This window comes from Stegastes partitus, unplaced genomic scaffold, assembly GCF_000690725.1.
Source record: "Stegastes partitus isolate 25-593 unplaced genomic scaffold, Stegastes_partitus-1.0.2 Scaffold380, whole genome shotgun sequence".
NCBI lineage: Eukaryota > Metazoa > Chordata > Actinopteri > Pomacentridae > Stegastes > Stegastes partitus.
The window spans coordinates 287,537-303,347 of NW_007578111.1; the positions used below are offsets into that span (position 1 = coordinate 287,537).

A 15,811-nucleotide genomic window follows, 5' to 3' on the forward strand; every position below is an offset into this window, starting at 1 on the left:
TTTCTTTTCTCCTTTAAATCAGATGAATAAATGCTAACAAAGCGAGAAAGTCCCAGTCAGTCAGTTCAAAGCCTTACTCAGTATGAAACCTAAAATAAAAAAACATAAATCTCTTCACAATGTTCAGCACTGTGTCGAGCTCTGGGGTCACTTCAGTCCATTAAAACAGATGAGCTCATCTGTGCTGCCCAAGACAAGAGTGAACAGCATCTCGGTTCATGTAGGACTTCACCAGATGGATTGTCAGTCTGTTGAGTATCACAGATAAAATGCAATCACATGTCTAATGTCATTTAGGGTCACCTTGGTCCTGACGTAGAACTTTCCTACACAGACTAATCCTCTGAAAACCGTAGCGTGTTGCTGATGCTTCCAGCAAAGCATTTAGATATAAAACCAAACCGCCACAAGGACAGGAAACATTCTTGTGGCAAATCATATGGAAAAGTTACTCACATCTCACTATGACAGAGCTCTCACAGACCATTTACTGCTGAAGACTTCTCAGGAGGTACAACACACATAATGAAACGCTGCTGGGAATCCAGAGGATTTCTTTACCATTTACAGAATAAAACAGAAGTGAGGTGATTCTGTCATTTAAATGTCAAAATGATTAAAAAATTAGCCAACGGTGTGATGTGATGTGACATTTGTGTTACTTCAAGACATTATGACAGTCACGTACTCCACATTGAACACGGTAGATTGTGTATCTGTCTGTTAAATGCTTCTGAATGCACTCAAACAGTTCTGTAGTCATCACAGGTCCAATACGTGTATTTCTCCTGGTACAGCTTTTACCATATCGATCCTGAGGTCCTCCGGCAGCAGCCTTTCATCCACACCAGTAGCCAGAACCAGAACCCACGGTGAGGCGGCGTTTAGCCACTACGGCCCCCCACCTGTGGAACGGCCTGCCGGAGAGCCTCAGGACTGCAGAGATATTTTTAAAAGAAGGTTAAAGACGCACCTCTTTAATCAGGCTTTTAACTGACCTTCTAAATTCTTTACGTCCTTATCATTCATTCGTTATCTTGTCCCTTGTCTTATCCCTATGGCAGGGGTGTCCAATCGTGGTCCTCGAGGGCCACAATCCTGCATGTTCTAGATGTGTCCCTCTTCTAACACACCTGATTCAAAAGATCAGGTCATCATCAAGCTCTGCAGAAGCCTGACAACCATCCTGATCATTTGAATCAGGTGTGTTGGAAGAGGGAAACATCTGAAACATGCAGGATTGTGGCTCTCGAGGACCAGGATTGGACACCCCTGCCCTATGGTCAGTGGTGAGAGTGTGTGTGTGAGTGTGTAGCCATATGTGTATACATGGAGGGTGGGAGTGATGGCTTTTCTTGTCTCTTTTCCTTCTTTGACAGTTTTTAATGCTGTAAAGTACTTTGTGTTGCTCTATGCATGAAAAGTGCTGTATAAATAAAGTTTGATTTGATACAGCTCAAAGTGTTTCATCCACCTATTTATGTTCCTTCTATTAGTAAAGAGCATCACTGACTACAAACCTGTTTTATTCTGAATTTAGAGCGCCACTACTATGAGTTTAAGTCTAACGACACAAACATGCTTTTCATTCAACAGTTGGAAAGAACTGGCAGAGCGTAACACAAATGAGAAATGTAATTTTAATCTTTATTACATGATTCATTCCACCGATACATTTCTGACGTGTGGCGTGATAATACAGGAGAGGCAGCGTGAGGAAGAGGAGGATTTGCACATTGTTCTGCTGAATTAAATAACTTCACGTGCACTGCATGACAAGATAGATGTGTACGTAGCCGGTTTCTATAAAAAACAGTTGATTTTTTTTACTCGTTTTAGTCCACTTGTTTCAGTTACAATTAAAAAGCAACTTGTGTTTGTAGCCACAGAGCAACAACAGATGAACGGGATGCCGCTGAGCCAAATCGTGGTGAGTCAAGAGGAGCTCCGAAATATCTGCTGGTGTTTTTTTTTTAGTTTGCCTCGTCCTTAGAAGCCTCGTCAAAGTTCTCGACAAGATCTGAAAAGGGAGACAGAGGGATGAAGATGGTTGGAAGACAGAAAACACGTCAGGGCAAGAAAACGTCTCAGTAAGCACAAGATTCGTAAAAATAAAACTGATAACTGTTAAAAATATCATTGCTCTGACTTAAAGGGTGAAGGGCAGGTGGTATGAGGGACGTAGAGTAGTTGGTTTATTATCTACTTTCGATCACAGTTGGCTGTTGTTTGGAAAAGCAAAAAAAAAATCCCAACAACATGAGTGTAATGTAGAGATTTAGACTATTTTCAGCACTTTCACTTACTACCAGACTGCCCCTTGTTACGAGGAATTGAGGCAGTCATATCGCTCCTTTCAGAGCCACCAAAACATGCAGCGAGAATTAGTGATTTTACAGAATACAGAAGTTGTTTGCCAGTCATTGAGCGATTTCAGTGTCATTTATTAGTTTGGATCTGTACACAGCGGCACTAACAAACTAACTGATCGAGTCAACGGCAGTCCAGCAGCTCTTTTTCTATAAAGCAAAATTATGGATTGAGTCAACAGAGTGTTACAGCTTTAAACGGAGCGACATAAAAGTGTCAATTTCCTGTCAAACGAGGCCGTCTGATGGCAAGCAACAGCAGTGTGAACATTAATACTGATGTTGTCGCTGGGCCTTTATAGGTGGCTGCTTTGCTTCAGCCCCCATCCATAGCAGTTTGTTGCTTTGCTTATGTTTTGTTCCTCCTGTTTGCTTCTCTAAACTGGTGGCGCTGTAATTTACTGTAACTGATCATCGATAAGCACCTCATAAAAAAAACAAACAAACGATCCCTTCACTGACAGAAGCTTGTCTTACATCCAGATGAACTGTGACGACACTTTCTAGATGTAATAAGGGCAAATATGTTCCAAGTAATTCAGGTCACAAGAGACTGATCTAGAATGTTTGCTTTCGTGTCCACGAAATGCAAATGTTCAGATAAGCCTTTTCAATGTGGTCATTTCCATGCAACAGTATATTACAGCATTAATGTTCATCTGTTTTAAATTTGCTTACCTGGAACCTCATCGTCCTCCTCTTCAGCAGCAACCATGGGGGCTTTGTTCTCACCGGCTGCGAGGAGGGGTGAGACAGAAGGCGAATTGTTAACAGGCAGCACACAAAACTCCTACACACAACACATGCCAAGACAGGAGCGTCAGTCGTACCTGGTTTGGGCAGAGTCTCTGCTAATCTCCTGAGGCTGGTGAGACTGTCGGCTCCCAGCTGGTTGAGGATTCCTGGGAGCATCTCTGTGAGCTGTTTGTTCTCAGCGTGGCCTGTGATTGTAAAAGTGTTGGCAGCCAAGGAGGCCTGAACCTTTGGGTTGTTGAAATGGATCACTGTCCCCTGGGTTGTGAACATATTCACCTGAAGTGAACAACAAAAGGAAAAAGAATAAGCAGTGAGGTGAGTATCAAAGAGGATGATGCAATGACCCTACTTTTGCTAAACACCATTTCAGCCATGGATTAATTTAGATACTCACTTTTCAAAGAATGTACCTGGTCTTTCTTGCCTCCTCTTATGTTATTTTCTTGCTGACGTAACAACCACTTGCTTCCAATCAATGATACCAATCCCGAGCTCAAAAGATGCTTATACCATCTATGCTTTATAACCCTAAAAATAACCTACTGGACAAATTGTGTCCTTTTCTCCCCACTGTCCTTTCTTCACTAATTGATTAATTAGCCATTTTTTTCCAGCATTAAACTACAGAACCGAAGGGGAGTCATTTGATCACAATTTGGTGTCACTGTGCAACATATTTAATACTCCTGATAGTGTTTAATTGATGAAACTAAACTTAAAAACAACAACGTAATGAGGAATACTTTTGTGTTTACTTGTTGCTGTACTTCACACAAACAACTTGCTTTACCTCCTCGATGCCAGAGATGTTGTTGACTCCCAGCTTCTTCAGGGAGAACTGCAGCTTTTTGTCGTCTGCTGTTGCTGTTCTGTGCACAACCTTCTTCTTTCTGCGCGCTGACCCCTACGAAGCACAACAACGAGTCATTCTATATGAACCCATCACCTAAAGACAGCAGTTATTTGGCAGCATGCGCTCCGACTCACCTTGCCGCCTATGCGGACCTGCGCCTGCAGTTTGGCAAGCTTCTCCTGGTTCATTATCGACTCCTTCATCTGACATAAGAGACAAACATATCACAAAATGTAATCTTTGCGTACAAATCAGTCATTTGGGAAAAAGTTAATTCTCACAATACACAGACAGGAAAATGCATAAAAACCCAGCTGTCATCCTGTAGAAGTTGCGACAATTATGTCGGTTAGAGCTGCGTAATATATCGCTTCAGCACCAACATTACAGTTCAGCAAAATTAAGTCAAACACATCATGCGATACTGTTTGTTTTTCTGCATGAAAGAAAAACTAAGCTTGCATTGTTCTCATTTCCCATGACTCATCTACAAAAGTGTCTGATATATCAGAATTGACTCCATTTTAGGGGAACACAGTGAGGGTTTCTTTTTTTTTTTTAAACTGTACTTAAAGCACAGGGAATTGGAAGGGAAACAAAAACAGAAAGAGGAAGATTTGGTGGCAAAAAGAAGCGTCAGCTGTCTGGAAATATGTCAATAACAAGGACGTTGAACAAAAACAGATACTCGGTTGGGTTTGAATCAGCACCACAAAGAGTTATTCAAGCCACATGTTGGGGGCGGCGGTGGTAGAGCGGGTTGTCCTCTGATCGTGAGGTTGGCAGTTTGAGCCCCTTCACAGTTGGGCAAGACACTGAACCTGAAGATGCTCCTAATGGCAGGCAGCACCTTGCATGGCAGCTCTGTTGCCGTTGGTGTATGAATGTGTGTGTGAATGGGTGAATGAGACACACATTGTAAAGCGCTTTGAGTGCCGCTGAGGTAGAAAAGCGCTGTGTAAGTGCAGTCCATTTACCATGTTGAAAATTATTACATATTTTTTTCCTTTTGCAGGAAAACTAAATATGTCAGTTTTTTTCTCTCCAACATCAATAGTAGTGCTTTCAAAAATGTCTTTGTTTTTAACTCTGGTTGTCAACTTATTCTTTTTGATTTGATTTGGTTAGATCTTAAAGTGATAGAGAAGTCTATGAAGTGGTATTTTAGTCATGCCTGACAAATTGGCAGCTGATAACAGCGTTAGGACTCAATGTATTTTCTCAGCGGTTCACAGGAAGCGTGGTTTATAATTACTATCAAGTGTCAAACCCAAAAGTCCCAGTCCCCGCCTTCGTTTTTGCCTTTTGACGCAAAGAAATTAACAAGAATGCGCAGCTGCAAGAAGGCCAAAAATAGCTGCACACTTTTTTACGTCTCGACTCGAGTTCTGCTTGAATCAGACAGAGGTGGGCTGCTAAAGTTAGAGGCTAAGTTTGGCTCGAAACGAAGCTGAGCCACACCACCAAATTTCGCAAGCTTGCTTTCCATAAACTGTCATGACGAGTCGGTGGGCTTATGCCTGATCTTCCAGCATCTGAGATTTAAAAGCTTTTCTTTTTTTTTTTTTCAAACCTGATGCTCATGTCAACTGAACTACCGGCTAGTTAGCAAATCAAGCTAAAAAGCTAGCTTGGGCCTCTTCAAACTTGTGCTAGTAAGCAAAAACAGCCGATAATTTCCTTGAATTTAATCGCGTAATGCCACAGGGGGGTTGTTCGTTATTTACTCTGTTAAAATGGAATGAGTGTGAGACAGCTTTAAAGGGTAGACAGACGTGAACTGACCTGGGAGAGTGTAAACACGCGGGTCACACAGTCGACAGAATCTCGGAGAAAGGAGGGAAAAGAGGAAGTGACGTCAGGACATACAAAGGAACCGCATGCCTCCGCAGTTTTTCACAATATGTGCTCATATCAGCCTAATACGACCGTAAAGTTAAAATTAGATAAGATAAGATGGATCTTAATTCATCTCGAAGGAAATTCTTATTTATCCCATATTGCAAAATCTTTTTATTGGCAGCAGCAAGAAAAATGAGACGAATAAGGAGGAGAAGAAGAAAAAGGAGAACAACAAGAACACTTAAGCTAATCTTGTTACTCAATATAGTAATTTAGTTTGTTTATTTACCATTCTATTGTTTTAATATAATCCATTACATTTGAGAAATATTTTTTTATTAGTTGTATTATCTTTTATTTATCTTTTCATATCTAGACTACTTATTAAATGCTTTTTAAAAAATCATTTGATCGCTTTGGTGTGTAGTAGTCTCTAAATCTATTTTTGCCATCTTAAGTTTTGTCAGTTGCTGGTAAATTATAAAACGCTACATGTAACCCAGACTGAACAAATAGGCTTTTAGTTGACGTTCAGGAAAAAATGATCACAAAGGTATTTATTGTTCGAAATAAATGATCGTAAAAAAAAAAAAAAAGAAATTATTTTCTAATGGCACCTACCAATAAATTTGAATTTTATCTATTAAGTCTATTTTCTTACAGGTGAGAGCTGATTGTGCTTGTCAATTAATGTCTTAAATAGTAATTTAATCTTGTTAAAAATTATAATCGATTGTTAAAAATTCGAACTGCATCTGTAAAACTTTTGACCTTTGATTTGTTTGTAAAGGGACGTTTAAATAAAGTTTTATTGATTGATGATGAATTTTCTGAATAAAAAACAGTTTTGAGTTTTGTGTGTGTGTGTGTGTGTGTGCGTGTGTGTGTGTGTGTGTGTGTGTGTGTGAGTTTGTTTTGTGTTGAACTGGATTATTCTCTGAAACATGAGCTGAAGTGAGTCCTTCCGTTTCGCTGCCGGTGGAGGGCAGCACTGAGCTTCCCGTTTGCCGCGAATGTGTCCGTAGAAGGAGAAGACGTAGTTACGTTGATAAACATGGCGTCCTCCTGTGCTCGGAGAGGCAACGTGATCACTCGTTAAAATGAGCAACTTTTGGTTTACTTAAACAAACCCATATCGGTATCATCTATTTTCTGTACATCATACCTTAAAAAAAAGAAAAAGGTTCGCGCTTCTGGACGTTTCAGTTCAAAGGTGAGAATCAACAGAACGCGGTTTAATAGGAAATGCTAGCCGGCTTAAGCTCACTTGCTAACTGAGTTGTGCTGTGTTGAGCACGTTGGGTCACTGGCTGTCTTTAAAGCTGCTTTTAATTGCAAACCAGTATATACAGATATTTTCAGCTACCAGGAGCGTAATGGCATTTTTAATTTTTTAAACCCCTTTGTTAGAAATAAAACCCGTTTGTAGTGAAGCAGTTAGCTTTCAGGAAAATTATTATACAGTTTCGTGAATTATGATTCTGTTTGGCAAAAAAGTTTAACGTGAACTATTTCGTTCAGTCTATGTGGCTGTAGGCGAGAACTGCTTGTTGCAGAGTTTATTCTTGTGGATCAAAACAATAACCACGTTTGTCCATAAACAGCTAAACGGTTGTAAAAAGTCCGTCTGACTGTCGTATTCTGCTTTGGCCTGTTGAAGCAGCACTGAAGGAAATAATCAACATGTGTTTTTAGGCAGCACGAATCCTTAACAATCAGCTTAAAATAACAGTTTTGTAGCACTCCCCCAAGATTTAATCTGACATATTTTTGAGTATTTGATGACAGAAAACTAGAGAAGATTTGACTATTATTAAGCCTCACAGCACAGTTTGTTTAAAAAAAATAATAAAAATCAGTCGCTACAAAGTTTAAGATGTCGACTAACCCAGGTGTCGTAGTTTTATGTTGTTCCTCTCTGAATCCTCACAGGTAAAGGTGATTCTGTGATCCTTACAGAAATGGCTTCCTTTAAACCGACAAAAATCCCAGTTTACCCAAAACTTGGAGAGAAAGTCACACAAGATACGCTCTACTGGAAAAACTACAAGGTTAGTCTCCACCGCTGTGCACTATTTTAATATGACTGTACACTGATGGATGTCCTGTAATATGCTCTGTGTTCGAGTACAACTTTAAATTTGTTTCTCAATCGCAACAATATAACTTTGTTCCTTTCTCTCACAGGCTCCAGTCCAGATTAAAGAATTTGGAGCCATCACAAACATAGACTTCTCCCCCGTGGCTCCTCATAACTTTGCCGTGACTGCATTCACACGAGTACGTTGGCTTTATTTGTATGAATTCAGTTCTGTCGGTGTTCGCTTTGTAAACAGTTCTAGTTCGGTTCAGTCCTTGATGAGTAGCAAAGCATTTGTTTTCATTCTAACACTTGTTTCTCTACAGATCCACATTTATGGGCCGTTTTCCCAGGAGCCTGTCAAGACATTTACACGGTTCAAGGACACTGCGTACTGTGGCAGGTTCAGGTCAGACGGTCAGCTGCTGGTGGCAGGATGCGAGGACTCCGTCGTCCGGCTGTTTGACATCGACGGCAAGGTGGCACTCAGGATGTTTAGAGGCCACACGAAGTAAGTGCCATACATGTCACTGTCTGGTTGTGTTTGAGTTGTCCTACACTGAAAACGGAGCGTTACTAAATAGGCTTAATGTCAACCTCCTGCTGCACTTTCTGGCTCTTCCTGGTCCCTTATGCTGATTAAGTTAGCAGCAAATGTAGGGAGTGTCACAGTCTCAGGCCAGAGCTGTGGTGAGAGAACAAATCCTTTGTCCAATTTTCTCTTTTGAGTAAGTGAAAGTTTTTCAGAACAATCACTAAATGCACAGATGTGTCTTTTTAAGTTTTTGTCACTATTATTGCACTTGTTCATGCTATATATATATATATATACACACATCAGTGTAGATTCAAGATAACGTGACTTCTTTTTGGCTCTTGAAGAAGTTTCCCCTCTCATCCAAGGTTCTTTCTCAGCTCTGACTGGTGGGAAGTTTTAAGTATTTACTTAACCTTTATTTGTGGGAGTTTCTGGTGAGTAACACGCTACAGGGAACCTTAAATTACATACTTGAAACCCCCCCACCAGTTATAGAACTGAGGAAGTCCTTTGACTGGAGGTGAAACATCCTCAAGAACCAAAGAGAAGTCCAATCGATCTCTGCTTAAGCACTAAAATGTGATGGTTCTGTTGAGCTTTCAGCAGCCTAATCACTGATGCATAATACTATTGAAGTTTCCGCATCTTCACTCAATTAGTGGAACCAGTTTCTGAGAGTTTTATTAAGTCTACACGCTGCATAGGTCGGCCATCAAAACTACAAAATAGGTTTCAGTCCATTCATCCATCTGTCACGAGGCCTTTCACTAAGCAACGGTAGTGTTTGGAGTAAAGGAACTGTTGAATGATGATTCCTTGAGTGATCCATCGACTGAATTTCATGATGATCTCAAGTATTCTGACAACCTACAGACTGTCTCACTGACTTATGAATACCTGGTCATGAACATGAACTGATGTGAATTTTGTCTCTTATTTTATTTTTGCTCAGGGCCGTACACGTGACAGACTTCACCTCAGACCGTTACCAGATCCTCACAGGCTCAGACGACTACACCTGCCGGCTGTGGGACATCCCAAACGCCGCTGAGCTCAACACCTACCAGGAGCACACAGATTACATCCGCTGTGGTGTCACGAGCAAACTCAACAGAGACCTCTTCTTCACGGGTGAGATGGAAGCACTGTTTGAAGGGGATGACCAGGAGTTACCTTTGTGGCCCATTAGGAACAATGTTTGGTGTTTCCCCTGAATGCTTTTGACCTTTTGTCACAGAAAACCTGCTAACATTTAGCTTTTGACGCGTGTTATTTACCACTAGTTCTATGATGTTTAAGCAGCAGATGTTACAGCACAGTTTGTGAAGAAACAAGTGTGAGATGAATAACAATCTCAACATTCTGCTTTTAGGACAAACCAAGTAACTTATATTACTGCAATAATTAATGTGTAAAGTCAGTGTCTGCAGAAGAAACAAACTGAAAAGTCACACTCCTCTTGAACTGTTGAATCAAATGCCACTGCAGATGGAAGATGAAAAAGTTTGATCTGGTCTCCTGTGGCTAACAATAGATATTGTTTTTCTTTCTAGGGTCATATGACCACACCGTCAAAGTGTTTGATGCCAGAGTGGATAAGAGTGTGATGACCATGGACCACGGCCAGCCAGTGGAGAGCCTCCTCCTCTACCCCTCTGAGGGACTCCTCGTCTCTGCAGGTAGTCGGCAGTATAATCGTCCTGCTCGCGCAACACGTCGAGGAAATGTTGTTGTCAGACCAAATACAGTTCCCAACAGCGTTTTAATGGAAGCTCGATCGAACTTGTTCAGCTTAAAACAAGTTGATATGAAGGACACAAGGCAAGTAGGAAAGGTCAAAGTGTCATTGAATGTCATAAACAAGAACCAGTAGTGAAGACAACAGCATTGAAGTCCATTTATGCTTTTTCCTGCACTCTGACACACACATATTTTCCCATAAGCATCCAGGTAGTTAACACACATTCAATTCACACTTTCTCTTGTGAATCTCTTTAGGGGGACGCTATGTGAAGGTGTGGGATCTGCTGAAAGGAGGCCAGCCTCTGGTGTCACTGAGGAACCATCACAAAACCGTCACCTGCTTGTCTCTCAGCAGCAACGGACAGAGACTGCTGTCAGCCTCTCTGGACAGGTAACAGGACAGGTGTACGTAACGGAAGCACTTCTAACAAAGCAAAACCACAAAAAGGTTCTAAACTGCAGAAATCAGAGCCCACTACGTCTGTCACGTCAGCTAGATACTTGTTGAACTGTGTTTCTAGGAATTGTCCTGTGTGCACAGGGCGTCCATGCTCTCATTGGACCACCCTGGATAAATAAAGACTGAATGAATGAATCTGATCTAATGCAGAGCCTCTGTTTGTCTTTCAGGCATGTGAAGGTGTACAACACAACCAACTACAAAGTGGTCCACAACTTCGACTACGCTGCCTCGATCCTCAGTCTGGCTTTGGCTGTAAGAAAAACATTCAACCAGTCTTTGCCTTTTATGAGCTTTTTGCAATTCGAGATGAATTAAGTGTAAGAAGATGCAGCTAAACAGGTGAATCAATAACTAGGATTATTATGTGCTGGTTAAATGTAGTCATCCAGTGTGGGAAGCATCTTGATGGACCTGCTGTGGCCTGTAGACGTTCAAAAAATAGATGGAGCTGTGATTTAAGAGATCAGCTCTGCAAAGATGGATTCGGTTTCTGGGGCAGCCTGCAGGAATATGTAGTATTGCCTGTGAATTGAATCAAAAGGAGATGAAACAGTACATCCTCTCCTCTTGGTTTGGGCTTTCTGGAGCACAGTGTAGTGAACTCATAAAATGTTATTTCACTTTGGCCTTTGTGCGTTTTTCCCTCTCAGTCACCTCCACAGCCTTCGATTTGTTAGAAATGTGCAGCTCATAAAAAGAAGCGCCGTCACAGCTACAACCAGGGGGATGAATATTCATATAAGCTGATGATGTTCTACCATATGCCTGCATCACTCATAGCGCAGCATGAAGGGAACTTTGTTAGAGCTGCTTCTCAAAGAGATTCATGTGGAGGAGAGAAAGCCTGGATCTCAGTTTGTGACAGTAGAACTATGAATGTGTTGTTCTCCTCAGCCGGACGATGAGTCCGTTGTCGTGGGGATGACCAACAGTATTCTGAGTATAAAACACAGGAAGAATCCCGAAGAGTCAAAGGACGCAACCGGCCAGCAGAGGCGGCGACCATCGTATCGGGTTTTTGTGAAAGGGAAGAACTACGTCCCTAAACAGGTAAATGTAGCTGTAGTCAGCAGTGTGAGACGTGGTGTGTTCTGCTGAGCGATTAGTCCCCAAAACGTGTAATAAAACAATGTTAAAGTCTAACTGTCTGAAAACAGCTGAAGCCTTTTATTTCTGCACATTGACTTTTTGTATTACTCTCCCGTCTCTTTTCTCAGGATGATTATCTCGTCAGTAAGCCAGTGAAACAATATTTGGCCAAATATGACAGGCAGCTGAAGAAATTTAATGTGTCCAAGGCTTTGGATGCAGCTCTGGAGGTAAACATGTGATGCAATCGTAGCATCAGCAGAAAACTAATTCTCCAGCTTCCTTCTAGTTTTTATGTTTGCTAAGTGTGATTCACTTTGTCTATAGAAATGGATAATATTGAAAAAGCCTGAGGTCCCAGTGGCTGTTATAAAAGAGCTGGACCGAAGAGGAACGCTGAAGAATGCTCTGGCAGGAAGAGATGAAAAGCAGCTCTCTCGGTTACTCAACTTCCTCATAGGGTAAGACGCAGATAAGACTCCGCTGCTCAAGTAGACTTTATCAGGGGCTCACGTCCACCGATGTGCTGAAAGGTTGTGATCCCTCACAGAAATGAAACGAATACGTTTAAACAACAGCAGCACATGTCGAGATCGGGTCCAACAATCGGTTAGTTGTTATCATGCTGGATGTAGGAGAAATGATCAGGTGTTAAGACTTGAGTAACTTTGATGACGACCAAGTAGTTGTTTTGGAAATTACAGGTCCTGAGGATGAGGACAAACCATGAACCAGCGGCAGGGTGTTGGGAGAACAGCTCTGACCTGTGGCGGCTCCAGCTAGCAACTTAAATGAGCCGCATTATGCAAAGTCTCGGTTTTCTATTGTTTTAATTATGTGCCCCGAGTGTGTCGACAAACCCACACAAACAGAACAGACCGTCCCCTCGTTTCTTTAGTTTTCCACAGATCAGGAAATGTTTCTCTCATCCTGTTGTGCGTTCACAACCGGATGAGCACCGCTGCTTTCTCCTCCTCTGGGTTCCTCTCTGCCAAACGCCACAATATACAATACACCATAAATACTGCTGGAGTGTGTGAGTTCATAAAGGCTTCAAGTGGTATGAAAGGGAAGAAAGGGGAACACTCATGACCATCAGCTACTCAGTTGTTTGCTCCCTGTTGGTGTTTATATATTTTAGCAAACTGCTAGAAGTCAGAAAGTCATGAACTTGTGTAAATTTTATGTTTGACTGAAAACACAAACAACTTTACAGATGTGCAGTAAAAAAAAAAAAACATCCAGATGCCTTTACTGACAGATTCCTCGTCGCTTTCTTCCCTACACCATCCATGCTTGGTTTGTGGGATGCAGGACAGCCGTGTTTTTGTTGTGAACGTTGGGCAAGTCCCTCACAGGATAGCGTTGGACGGTCTGCAGCAGAGCCCTCATGCATGTGATGGTTTGACACTGAAACGGGACTAAAACTCATCAAAGCATGGTGGCGTGAAGCATCTATGCAGCATGTTGAGCTGAAACTTAAAATACAAATTCTCAGGACATGTAGGACTTCTGTTAACTTGTCATAAAGGAGAACAATGTGGGACTTTTAAGTGACATAAAGGATCTGCTTCCTACGAGCTGTTTTGGTGGCACATGAAGGACCAACAACTTATTTGTGTTTTATTCATTCGTGTTCATGTTTATCAGCCAGTGTTTTGGTTTATCAGTATCAGTGGCTGCTTTCAATTTTGCATGCAGAAGCATTTTGCCACATAGATAAATTTTTCTGTTTCTTCTCCAGGAACCTGGTCGACAGCAGGTTCACTCCTGTCCTCGTCACACCGGCTGAGATGATCCTGGACATCTATCAGTCCATCTTCGGCCAGTCACCGCTCATAGACCGACAGCTGCTGCGACTGCAGGACCTGATAGAGCGAGAGGTCGACTACCAGAGGGAGCTGCTGGAGGTGCTGGGCATGTTGGACACCATGTTTGCGTCCTCCCTCCCGAGGATGGAGGTGCCGTGCTCTAGCGTCAGCAAGTCCAACGGCTTGTCTCAGGGAGAAGCAAGTACCTCGAGACCGCAGCCTCAAGTCACCTGAGACCTGTGGAGGGGACAAACTGCTTTAGACTGGCTTACGGTGCCTTTACAACTCCTTTTGAAACATCAGACACACATCTCCTGACATGACCGGCTCCATGTCACAGACTTCAGACAGAAACGTTTTGGGTACAGGTTTTAAGAGACGGACGAAGCCATGTTCTTACTCTGGTGTTTTAACTCAAAGAGGACATGCATCGACTGTATGAAGAATTTCTGAACACGTGGATGTAAAGCAAGGCGTCGCTTTTGTTGGAAGTCTTGTCATTACACTTTCACTTGTGAATGTACGTGTGTGTGCTTGAGTGCGTGAATGAGTTCACCTCCAATACCCGGCATTGTTTTATAAGCAATCAAAAATAAATCTTTGTCATATTGAAAACGACTGATCGGAGAACTCTGTTTAAACAGGCTGGAAAACGGGGTCACTTGCGCGGTCGGTAAATTTCCACTGATGGTGAAGGTTCAGGGGTTTTCTCTGCTACTCTTCCTCCACTGGAGGTCGCTGTAGCCCCAAAGAAACACCGAACTTAGCCTCGGAGGGAGGAATTTGCATTTGGGCAGACGGAGAACAGAAAGCATCAACTGAGAAAGAGCGAGATGCTGCTGCTGCTGTGTCAGAGGAGGCTGGAGCTCAGACTGCAGGCGGCAGCGACTGAAGGCTGTTTCCTAACTTGTGTCCTGACACTTGAACCAGCTGCTTCCATGAGGAGGATGAATCTGAATTGAGGGCTTTTATCTGTGTAGAATTTCTGTCAGGTTTCTTCTGCCGGAGTTCGATCTCCTGTGAAGGTAGGTGCATTAATAATGCTTCTGTGAGCTGAAGTCTGAGTTGTTTCTTTTGACATTTTGCTCATATTTTCAACCTTTACTCCCATTTATTCTGCAGCTAAATGGGTCAGCATTAAACTCTGAGTTATAATACTTTGAATCATCACGAATATCCACTTAAATACACCTGAAGTGAAACTGCTTGTGATGTTTGATTAAAAAATAGCCACTATTGAATCATTAACATCCCAGCTGTGATTTTGCTGTGTCATTTGGCGTGCACACTTAATAGAATTGGAAAAAAAGCAATTGCTTGATTATAAATACAAAACAGGAAGAGACAGAAAACGACTGTTAAAAAACAACAACAACACATCTGATGGAGTATTTTGAGACCTTGCTGTTGTGTCCAGTTTAGGAAGTGGTCGCTGATAAAGAACAGATCTGAACCCTGCAGCAATCGATTTCCTCCCAACACACACACACACACACACACACACACACATTATTACACTGCCTGCATATCAGATTTGAGCACATTTGGTGTCCTGGCACAGTCTCTACACACCGAGGCAGAAAGTATCATCATTAAAATCATTATTCACATACTTGGGATCAAAAGATTATCCTGTCTCTTCAGAGGATCCCTGACTTTGGTTGGCACATAAAAGCTTTGATAATCTCTTCAAGATCAGAGGAAAAGGCAGAATAACCAAAATAACCAAAGAGGTAATGAGGAGTCACATGGCTGCACTGGGAATGTGTTTTCCTCTTCTTCTTTTGACTCTTAGACATATACTTTACTGTCTTTGCCTCCAGTTTGTGTGCAGATGGAGCTGAGCAGGAGGAGAGTGCCTCTCTATGTAAGTATGCGCTCCAGTTTGCACTCAGCTTCTCCAATTAATCTCCAGGGTTCGTTATCCCGGTGGAAAATCTCTGCAAATAGAGTTTGGAATGCAGTGAGAGATCAGCAGCCTCATTTTTTAAAAAACTATAATTCATCGTTTGAGATTTTGTGCTCATGACCAAACCATGATGTTTAATGTTGTAATTAAACGGATGTGCTCTGTATCTGTAATTTTGGGTTATTAGGTTTATTAGATTAAGGCCCCACATGGCAGATCTAGAGTCAGATTTGTGCGACCCGACTCGATGTTTTGTGTCTCTGAATGATTCTTGATTTATTTAAGCGCTAAATCAAAGCTTCTCAGCAAAACAAATCCATCAGCACAACGGGGACAATAGCAGCCCGGCTTTTGTGTG

General features: G+C 42.0%; 2 protein-coding genes across 4 annotated transcripts; one reads left to right on the plus strand and one right to left on the minus strand.

The window, feature by feature from the left end:
* Positions 1 to 1,626: 1,626 nt before the first annotated feature.
* LOC103359536 (transcription factor BTF3-like) lies at positions 1,627 to 5,838 on the minus strand. Its single transcript, XM_008284921.1, has 6 exons — positions 5,764 to 5,838; positions 4,113 to 4,181; positions 3,916 to 4,029; positions 3,200 to 3,401; positions 3,048 to 3,104; positions 1,627 to 2,020 (listed from the first exon to the last, which is right to left on the minus strand). The coding sequence occupies exons 2-6, from the start codon at positions 4,179 to 4,181 to the stop codon at positions 1,974 to 1,976; spliced, it is 489 nt and encodes a 162-aa protein (XP_008283143.1). The 5' UTR covers positions 5,764 to 5,838; the 3' UTR covers positions 1,627 to 1,973.
* On the plus strand, positions 3,397 to 14,159 carry utp15 (UTP15 small subunit processome component). 3 transcript variants are annotated; one of them, XM_008284919.1, is made up of 12 exons: positions 3,397 to 3,440; positions 7,753 to 7,871; positions 8,008 to 8,100; positions 8,227 to 8,411; positions 9,391 to 9,569; positions 9,992 to 10,117; positions 10,437 to 10,572; positions 10,812 to 10,896; positions 11,539 to 11,694; positions 11,862 to 11,963; positions 12,061 to 12,194; positions 13,478 to 14,159. In XM_008284919.1, exons 2-12 carry the CDS (start codon positions 7,782 to 7,784, stop codon positions 13,776 to 13,778), a joined length of 1,587 nt encoding a protein of 528 aa, XP_008283141.1. In that variant the 5' UTR covers positions 3,397 to 3,440; positions 7,753 to 7,781; the 3' UTR covers positions 13,779 to 14,159. The 3 variants fall into 3 exon arrangements, with proteins under 3 accessions (XP_008283141.1, XP_008283140.1, XP_008283142.1); XM_008284918.1 differs by lacking the exon at positions 3,397 to 3,440 and adding an exon at positions 6,866 to 7,033; XM_008284920.1 differs by lacking the exon at positions 3,397 to 3,440 and adding an exon at positions 6,866 to 7,033 and having other exon boundaries at positions 7,780 to 7,871.
* The last annotated feature ends 1,652 nt before the right edge of the window (positions 14,160 to 15,811 follow it).